The sequence below is a fragment of the Anas acuta genome, chromosome 3 (assembly GCF_963932015.1).
Source record: "Anas acuta chromosome 3, bAnaAcu1.1, whole genome shotgun sequence".
NCBI classification, from domain to species: domain Eukaryota; kingdom Metazoa; phylum Chordata; class Aves; order Anseriformes; family Anatidae; genus Anas; species Anas acuta.
Genome location: NC_088981.1, coordinates 37,737,178 through 37,747,380, shown reverse-complemented (window position 1 = coordinate 37,747,380; position 10,203 = coordinate 37,737,178). Strand labels below are relative to the sequence as shown.

General features: G+C 34.8%; 1 protein-coding gene across 2 annotated transcripts in view; it reads right to left on the bottom strand.

The window, feature by feature from the left end:
• Positions 1 to 808: 808 nt before the first annotated feature.
• Positions 809 to 10,203, bottom strand: part of SRBD1 (S1 RNA binding domain 1) — a 127,804-nt gene continuing 118,409 nt past the window's right edge. For both annotated transcript variants that reach the window (XM_068676668.1, XM_068676667.1), the window contains exons 21-22: positions 4,329 to 4,513; positions 809 to 1,748 (exon numbers count right to left, since the gene is read on the bottom strand). In XM_068676668.1, coding sequence (XP_068532769.1) covers positions 1,459 to 1,748; positions 4,329 to 4,513 — 475 coding nt within the window. In that variant the 3' untranslated portion in view covers positions 809 to 1,458. The remainder of the gene's footprint in view (positions 1,749 to 4,328; positions 4,514 to 10,203) is intronic.

Genomic DNA, 10,203 nt, shown 5'->3' with positions numbered 1-10,203 from the left:
CAGAAAGTGATCACTGTTGGAATCTGGAAGCAAATTCTACACAATTTCCGATTACGGCTGTTTCTTCAAGAATTACAATAAACAAACAAACAATTTTTGTATTTGCAGGGGGTGACTTTTATTCAGTGTGAAAGATGGATCAGCGAATACAATTTCCTTCTTCACTTACAGTACTGACAGATCCAGTTAGCTTCTTACACCACCCTGCTAATCAAAACATCAACTAAAGTGTGAGAAACTAACTTTTTTTTTTTTTAATGTAAAGAAAAAGAAGTAATTTAAATCTGTCTTCCTGTGAAGCAGATTGCTTTGGTAATGTTCACAGCTCATTTAGAAGTCCATTTCCACGTGAGAGAACTGCTTGCAGTTCTCAGTGGGTTTTCTACTACTTAAATCCACTTCTTAAGACTGCCTTAAAACCAGCATGGAACAGGGGACAGAGTAGCTTGAACAAATGGCTTGACTGACTGGCTTAATGCATCATGAATTCTCATATCTAACCACTGTACTATTGAAGGTTTCTGACAACCAGGTAAGGTTTACTTTACATAAGAGATTTTATTATACCTTTTTCAGAGAAGTCTAATCCTGTCAGCATTTCCTTCATGTCTCAACCTCTATTTTCATTGATTATGCTGGAAAAGCCCCAGAAGGTTCAGCTAATGGAAAAACAAAACCTAAGAGAAGACATTCTGATAAGACCATCCTCACAAACTTCATCCTTAAACTGTAGTGTTAATGACGTAACGCATCAGAAAGGAAGAGTACTAGGTCTGTTAAAAATATTTTTAGAACCAGCACACTGAGAAAAGATGGCCAGAAATATTTTTATTTTGTACAAGTATAGAACAACAAAAATGTCTTTTGACATCTTTGAGCAAAGTTTCTTAAACCCTAAGGTACATTCAAGTGTGCTAATCAATATGGTAACCGAACAATTGGAGGAAAACAGACCTCCTAGTAACATTGCTCAAATTAAGCAAACTTATTTCTGAACCATCAACAGCATTAGCAGATGGTCTTTTCTTCAGTCTACTTTTGAATTGATGTCATTGCCAGCTAACTTAGAAAGATCACTCTTCTACAACTAGGTACCCTCTTCCACATTCTCTTCCAGAAATAAACTAAACCATTTTTTTCTTTTTTTTTGAAGGGGAGCAGCAGAGGTATCTTTCGAGACAGCAAATCTTGCACAGACAGAACAGATAACAGATCTGTCCAACAGCCCACTGGAATTTCATTTTTCTGCAGACAAAATAACAAGGTTCCTTGGAGGTAATCCAATAAACTGTTCTAGCAATTATTAACAGAAAGGATTCAAGAAATGTGGAAAAACTGTTAGATAAAAAAAAAAAAACACACTTTCAACATTCATTTCATTAAACACCTGAATCTCCAGAACCTTGCTAGCATTATTTAACATTTAAAATGAAGACTCGATCCTAAAAAAAAACCCTCTCATAAAACACGAATAAGATCCAATGTTATCCTTAATCGAGGAATATCAACATTAAGCACTTTTACTTCCACTCTTTCTCCAGGACCTAACCCAAGGCTTCTTCTCTTTTTCACTTTCGAAAGTTTAGCTTCTGTTATGTTTCGCACTGGAATCAAACCTGCTTTTCCCACACCAATATCAACAAAAACTCCAAACGGTGTTGCATTTTCAACTTTTCCAGTCAGCACAGTACCAACACTTAAGTCTTCAAAGCAGACTATGCTTCTCTTGAAGTCAGGTTTATCAAAATCTGTTATAAAAAACAAAAAAATAAATAAATTAGACACTGGAGGAAAAATTGCATCATTTTCTAATGGTTGTTTCCAGTTAATCATTTCTATTTAAGAAGTCATTTCAAAGTAGCTCTAAGGCAACAAATGCTCTTTCACTAGATTTTAAAATAAAGACCTATCTGTGTTAAACAACTGATTTCCACTATTTTATCAGTCACTTTAAAAGGCTTTAATAAATGGAGGGATAAGCATAGTGAACTGAGTGGTATGAAACTATTACAGAGGGATCAGAAGCATGTAGCATATTAGCTAGTGACTGAAAGATTCCTTAAATGTTCTTGGAGCTAGTGAGAAAAGACTTGAGACAACTCTTATTTGAGTTATGTCAATTATATATAACATGCTATTTGAGATCACAAATTTGTATACCGGCAGGTGAATACTCTGTCTCAACACATACTAAGCAGAGAAGTCAACAACATAGTAATGTTCTTCGGCTTGCTGTTCACCTGCACCATGACATCACAAAGTCAACTGCAGTGGCAATTTAAAAGCCACACATGCATCATTTTAAGCAAGTAATAAACTGAAGTCTACATTCTACACAGGGCACACATTTTATTAAACTCTCCTTAGTTGCTTACCACTTTTACCATTTTGTGCTCCTACAAAAAATCCTTCTGAACCATCTCAACAACTTCCCTTTCAACCTTTTCCTACTGCTGTTTTAACTTTTCCATGATATAGTAGGACTAACGTTTTTCACAGAGAGCATGACCAAATCTTGATTCCAAATATTTTCCTATATTTTATTTCTTATAGGCAAATATAAGCTGAACAAATGTATAGCTAAAATGTACTTCAGCAGGCTGTGGATAAGATGCCAATGGAATAGAGAAATTTGCCATGGCAGCAATAGGTTTTGAATGAACTCAAAGTTTCCACTGAAAGAATGTACCTAATTGCTTAAGTCCAAAACAGTTCATTCTTTTTAACATTATACTGTGCAGTAGCATTTCAACAAAAAAGGCAACTACACAGCCATTCAGGGCAATGAGCACAGCAAGAATCAGAGGAATGATGGTCACCTTTTTATTGTTTGCAAACAGACAGTGTCCGCCCTCTCTGACTCATCGCAGCTACTGGTTTAGTTCAAATTAATGTTAAAAAGAATTTTGCGCAAGAAGTGACTTATAACACCTTGAGGAGGAAAAGATTTTTAGAATATGATAAAATGCTCCATCCTTTCCCTTCCTCCCCCAAATTCTTGCCATTTTCCTTTGTACTGAAATAATTTAGGAAAAAATAAGCAATACTTAGAGTTCTCCTGGGTATCCTTTTAATTCCCTTATGCCATATCTCTAGTGTTGGAAAAAAAATGTGGAATTGAATTTTAAACCAAGATTAATTATTTGAATCAGGGTAGAGTATAAACCATTCAGTCTGCCTGATCCCTGTTAGGCATGATTAGCAGGGTTGCAAAGACAGTGATTTACAGCTATCTAAGCCTACTAGGCTGCCTACTGTCATTGAGGTCTGCCTCCAACCAGTGAATACTGCCTGCCTTAGCCTTCAGATTCCATAGTCAGAACAAAGTTTTCATCCAATAACAAAAATTAGGCTAGTCCTTTAATCACTTCTAAGTGTAATTGTGCTTTTATAAGCAGAGCTCCAGTCACAGATCCTGTCTATGGTAATACTGAATGTACTGGAGAAACAGAGGATTAATATTTCCTCTATTTCTATTTCCATAATAGATTCTGGTTTGCTTTTATACTTTCATATGCTAATATTCTATCCTACAATAATTTAGATTTAGATGTGAGACAACCAGAATGAATGAAGACATAAAATACATATTTTCAAGATCACTAGTGGGAAACATTTATAAAATTTGCAGGGAAACTACTAACAAATCCAAAAAAGGTGGACAAAAATCTTATCTTTTTTAAGCATAAGTTTATTATTTGTTATTACAAGCCTACACCTTTGCTGTCTACCGTTATCTCATGCCATTGTAAGAGACTCCAGCTGTAAGTTTCATTAAACAACAGCATCTACAGATGTTTTACTTCATTGCCTACCTCATCTCGCCCACCCCCACCCTCCAACTGTTCAGCACTACTGCAAAGTTTTAACTAAAGGTGGGTCATGAGCTATGTGCTCCAATTACACTTGTCTCCAGGAACTACTGCAATAAAAGAGCAGAACTACACACTACTACACTATGGCTCCACAGACCTTTATTACTACTGTTTCAGCTTGGTCTCACAGCATTCCTCTCATGATGGAAAGCGAACGTAGATTTAATCAGCAGAAAGTCAACATATTGAAACTATTTCATTTGTTAACGGCCATACAACTCCCTTTCCTATGGCTGAAAAGGCCGTGATTTAAGACAGGATTCACACTCCTTACTTACTGAGCTGGAAAGAAACATCTGACTATGATATAACCTTTTCCCTGTCTGAGAAAAAGAAATGGAGCTACACATTCATGAAAATCTACCACTGACTTTAGAAAAGAAAACATGCTGGTTTAACACTGGTAAATACAGCAACTGAACTGAGATTTCAGCTTTTAAAACAAGGGTTTACCTGTACGGATGTCAAAGCCTTCAGGCTGAGTCAGACCATCGATGATTAGCTGTAGCGTATGCACTGTTGTATTTAGCCTTTTGGCTGTCTCTTCCAGTCCCTCCTTTTGAATTACTGCATTTACTTTTTGCTGCATATCTGATTTTCCTATGTCATTTGGGTTGCCTCCAATGAAAGATAAAAACCTGAGGAATTCAAAGATAACAGATTTGTGATATTCTTCAGTGAAAACTAGACTTTTGCTATAGGTAGGGTGTTTAATTATTTTTGTATTGACGCATGAAAAAAAATTCTGATTAAAAAAAACAAGAACAGTGAACAAATCATTTCCCATGTACATATCCTGTCAACTCATCACTGATCAGACACAAACATGGAAATGTAGAGTATGTCTGTATATTTGCACCTCCTGGAATAGGCTACAAAACTAGAAGCAAAATTTAAAAATGTAAATTATTTCCGACTGATGATTTATCTTCCAGTAAAACTAAATCTGATTATGACTGTAAAATGCCTCTTTGCATAAAAGTTCCCTAGAAATAAATGAGAGTTCTATAATGCTGTCATTTTTATTGGTGGTAATTCAAATTAAGATGAATTGCAATGTAGTAAAACAATACACATTTTAAATATTAAATCAATACAAATAATCTCTAAATAAAACTTGTGATAAAAACTTTACACTTTTGTATATGAAATTTATGATTAAGAACAGTTAGTTTTTCAGAAACTGATCAACTTAGAAATACTCAAGTCAAAGTAATCACTTATTATCACAAACATCTTCATTACTTATTTGCATCTATTGTTCCTATTCTTGTATACATATAAACACATTGCAGATCAAGAGACATTTACGTGAAATCTAAAAAGGCTAAAAAGATGTATTTTAACATTAAAAAGTCTTGATCCGAGTTCTCTTTAAAAAAAAAAAAAGGGCAAAAAATCACAAGACAGTCTTTTTAGTTCAACAACATGGTGCACATGCTGAGAAGCACAAGAACAAAAATACACATGAAGACCCTCCTCCTTATTTTCAGTAGCGATACCTTAAGACAATGCTTATTTACCACTGAATAGATGTCCTTATTTTGGTGGACTTAAAATGCATGAAGTTCATATAAGCTGAGTCACATTGTACTCTACAAAACAATTTGTCCTTTTCTCAGTAGACATATCAGTTATCTGCCATGGTGTCCTGCTCAGCAACTCACTGTTCCATGAAGACACTTCCATCCTTCTTTGTCATGCCCTGTGTTGTGTTGGAGGAAGGCACGTATTTCTGGCATGTTCTCCACAAGAGACATATAGAATCGTTTTCCCTGTCCTCTGGGGTCTGAGTGAATGTTCCCCTCCAAAATTGCTAAAAGAGATCTATCCTTCCTGTTCTTATCCTACACATGATAACGGGGGTAAACTACAATGCACAAAGGAAGCGTTGATCAGCAGGGTCGTACCCTGCACTTGGCAGTGGTGGAAGACATTCCAGCTCCATAAGAAAGAAGACTTCCTGGTACTTAGCCTCCTTTACCTTTTCAGAAGTACTTGCTGTGCTTTATCCAAAATCTGAGGCTAATATTTCTTTTAGCAGGAAACCATGCAATTTTATTTATTTAACTGAGAAACCCAAGTGACAGCATTTCAGGTGGTAACTCAGAAAATGTTGTATGCAATTAAGCATGTTAAATTTATTTTTTAAGAAAACATAAACTGAAGAAACATTATTAATGCAATATCAGAGTAAATCTCAAACCTTATCTTTGAGCATAAGGGCAAATCTTCACTCCAAAACACCTATTGGTTTCACCAAAAGGAGGACAGCAGTCTAAAACTGACTGTAAAGATTTCTACCCTTTACTGAATTCAAGCACAACCATGGCAATTTAAGTGTAGCTGCAACACATACATTTGCTTTTAACATTGATAGATACCATTTTCACATTAATTTTCTCATTTTCTCAATGGATACGGATCTTCTGCGTGGTTGTATATGAAGGAAAAAATTAAACAAATAAACAAGGGTTCAGTGGATGAGACTTTTCTCAGGGCTCACTGAATTTTAATTGACCAGATTTCTACTTTGACATCACTATTATTATTATTAAGTAATTTGAGGTGCTTTGGAAACAAAGTAAATATCAAAACAGATGCAAAATTGTTTAATTCTAAATACTAATTTTTATTCTCTGTACACTAACAAGTACTACTGTGCACATATTTTTTTTTCCAATAAGAACCTATATACAAAAATATCAGACCTATGAACTGCAAAAGAACATGAAAATGATTACGCTGGAAATGTGTGTAGGTCCAGGCGAGGCGTTCCTCAGCTACTCTGAGCTGCTGGTTGCTAACATCGATAGATGGACAATGCCACCCCAGTGCACTAGTGACAGGCGGCAGCTGTCCGAGCTGTGAGTGACGTGCCAGATGTACCATGGCAAGCCCTACCAGCCTTATGACTCAACCTTCTAAATAATGTATGCTTTACCCAGAGCTCCTATAAACAGGTTTGCTGACATTCACGTACTTGGCTTTATTTCACTTCAAATGGACGTGCAGCGTGAGTACCCCTAAGTAACATTTTTTCACCATTAGAACTTCACAGGAGCATATTCACACCGTAAATCGGTAACAGGGTGGGTTTCGCTGTTGGTAAGTGCAACCACATGGAACAGTCAGCGATGTGTAAAAAACCTTACGTACAAAAATTTTAAACGGGTGGATAATGCAATCAGAATGCACTGCATTACGTGCAGGTTGCTGGAAAGAAAACCAGCATGAAATGGGAGACACAGCCCAGGTGTCTGATCCCTCAATTACTATTCATGAAAGTTATTTTGTCTCCCCCTTGCCACCACCATCTGATTTATCTGATATTAAAAAGAATTTCTCATTTAGGCAAGGATGGTGGCTTTGGGCTCCTCGTTATTTAAAAACTTACTAAACATGGTTACTGCTCAGATTTAAGTTTCGGCTTTAGCCAAAAGATGCTTAAATGTGCCCAGTTCTAAGTACCTAAGAAGTCCCACTGCCCCCAGCTGAATTATTCTAGAAGTCAGGCATTTGTTAAAGAATATTTCACAATCATGTAGATTCTTAAATCATGTACAAATATGTAGGCAGAACAGAACAAGGCCCGAAGTGCATTCATATACATGCACACAAAAAAGTCCTCTAACACAAGTAGCATAATTCTATTTCAGAAATTCTCACTCTTTTCAGTTCTGGTACAAAAGAGCTACGTAGCAAAATATTTCCAAATAAAAACAATTTATTATGGATTATAGATATAGTTTTTAAAAGTACTGTTGAATCTAGTTATATATTTAATGCATCATTTTCACTCAAACATAGCTTGAGAGCACAGACTAAAAATCAATGTAACACACAAATATATGGCTGAACACTAGACCATTAGATTGATCATTTCTATCTTTAAATGTCATTCCTATGAACAAAGTTAAATATTTTCTTATTAATAAAAAAGCAACCCAACAACTTCAGGAGTTATTTAAGGTCAGAAAAAAAAAAAAAAAAAGGATATAGTAAGAAACAATGAAGACTGTGATATGGTTACAGGGTAAAATAGAGGTTTCCCTTAATTTTCCTTACTTTGACCTTAGTAATGTTAAACTATCTTGCTACAATCTCTGAAAAAAATCTCGCTCCATCTGTAAATGACAGTTCCAGCTGCATAACCATAGGAACATGAATGATCTGTGTAAAAATGTAAGCCCTTCAAGGATTTTCCTGGCTACATATGTGAACTAAATAACACGCTGCAGTAGTTCAAGTGCTATGTTTATCTACCAGAAAGATAAAACCTAAAGAAAAGCTAACAAAAATTGAAATGTGAAAGACAAGATGTTTTTTCAGAAGTGAGGTCATTCTTGTAAGATATACTATCCTTTTTCCCTCAAATGTTGAGTGTCTGAGTGAATGTTGAACTTTCTGTTCAAGGAACATCAAGTCAGATAAAAGCTGCAAGTCTCTTAGGAAAGTTATTTAGAACAGAGTGAGACTTAGCTGGTTTAGAGATTTAGAGTTTGAGTTTTGAGATTTAGATGATACTCTGAAACCTTTGCAACTACCTTAGTTTAAAACACATTTTTTTTTTGCAGTCTTGTACGACCTGCAGAGAATGGTCATGGCTAAATCACTGATGTTTTTTATTTAATACATAATTTCATCCATCTTACCCAGATAAAGAAAGAAAAGTAGCATAAATGTAACAAATAAGCACATCATGTTCACTTAACACACACATCTGCACAAAATTATAGCACAGCCCTCGCAATGCTTAAAAGATAATGCAAATTTCAGTGGAATGCAAATAAAGTCAGAAAACAGTAAAAAAAAAAAAAAAAAAAGTTACCAAAGGAACCCTTCAGAAAAAAAACTAAGAAGTTACTTTAAACCCCCCAAAAAGCTTCTTACAATATGCAGGAGTCCTAAAGCTTTGTAAGGGTTTTAGTCACAGTCGTTCTGTTTTATGTAATCATTTCCAGCAACACGACTTAAGAGCTGGGAGTACTGGATTCATTACATTAAAGCAACATGATATGCCATTACATCTTGTCACAGTGCACACATGAATTAATGGTAATGCAACATAATCACTCTGAAAACAAAACAACTTTGCATTACCATGTGCTTTGTTAAGTAAAATGTACATTCATGACAGTAGTGAACTTAAATTATGCAGGCATTTATGTTCAAGTAATGTTTTGAAATGCAAAAGCATTATTTGTATAATGCAGATGTTGAGTGTTCTTGTTTTCACTAGGCATACAGATCTTCAATATTTCAACTACTGCGTTGGATTATAAACCAAACAATATCTTACTTTGTGATTAGCTGCTGCACACAAAGTTAAAGTTTCAAATCTATTTAAAACTACTTATATGGTTTAATCAGATAAGGATATTTAACCAATGTTTTTCCTCCAATGCGTAATTTATTAACATTATAAGTTATCTGAGTGCATGCAGAAACCTAGAAAGCATTCAGTTTACAACATTTTGAAAGGATATATCAAGAAATGAAGTTTCTAACTGCGAAGAAATTCAGACACCATTACACTCCAACACGGGCACTTTGCTACCATGCTGTTAGGCATGCTGTTGTTAGCTGTATTCATAACTACCAATATATCACATAAGTGAAGTGTAACCTGAGATACAAAACAGTGAAACACCATCAGTTATCCACAAAGAATCAGTACTTGTTAAATGAGACTATTCCATTAGAAAGCTTTATTTTTTTCTTCTTAATTATCTTTAAAATCCAAACAGTAGACAGTTACTTTAATTACAAAAAAAATTAACAAAGGAAAAAATACTGTTTGATTTATGTATTTACAGCATAACTTGAGGACAATTCTAGTCTAGTATTTATGCATCCAGTATTTATAGCATAACTGGAGGACAACCCTTTGTCATTTCCTAGTTCTTCTAATCATTCTTATTGCCTGTTTATTTTACATCATATAACGTCAATTAGCAATAAAAGTCTTTTCTGCTTTTATTTATAACTAAAAAAAAAAATGTCTTCTAAAAATCCACCTACTAAGTTAATAGTCAGACCTGCAAATGAGCCGGAGTTCCAAAGCGATAAATATGAACTATAATTTATTGGGCTTAATGGCCTTAAATCTACAAGTGTTCTGAATTAGGGTTAGCCGTTTCCTATTGGAAATAGTTATAAGGATTCAATAATTTACTGAGCTTAACGTTTTTCAGGTTTTCTTAAAAGGAACTAAAGACTTTACTAAAAAAAAAACACATTATTTTGTACATTAGATAGCTTTAATATACACACCATGTGCACCAAGTACAGTCTAATTGAAATGGACAAAAGATGCTTGATGATT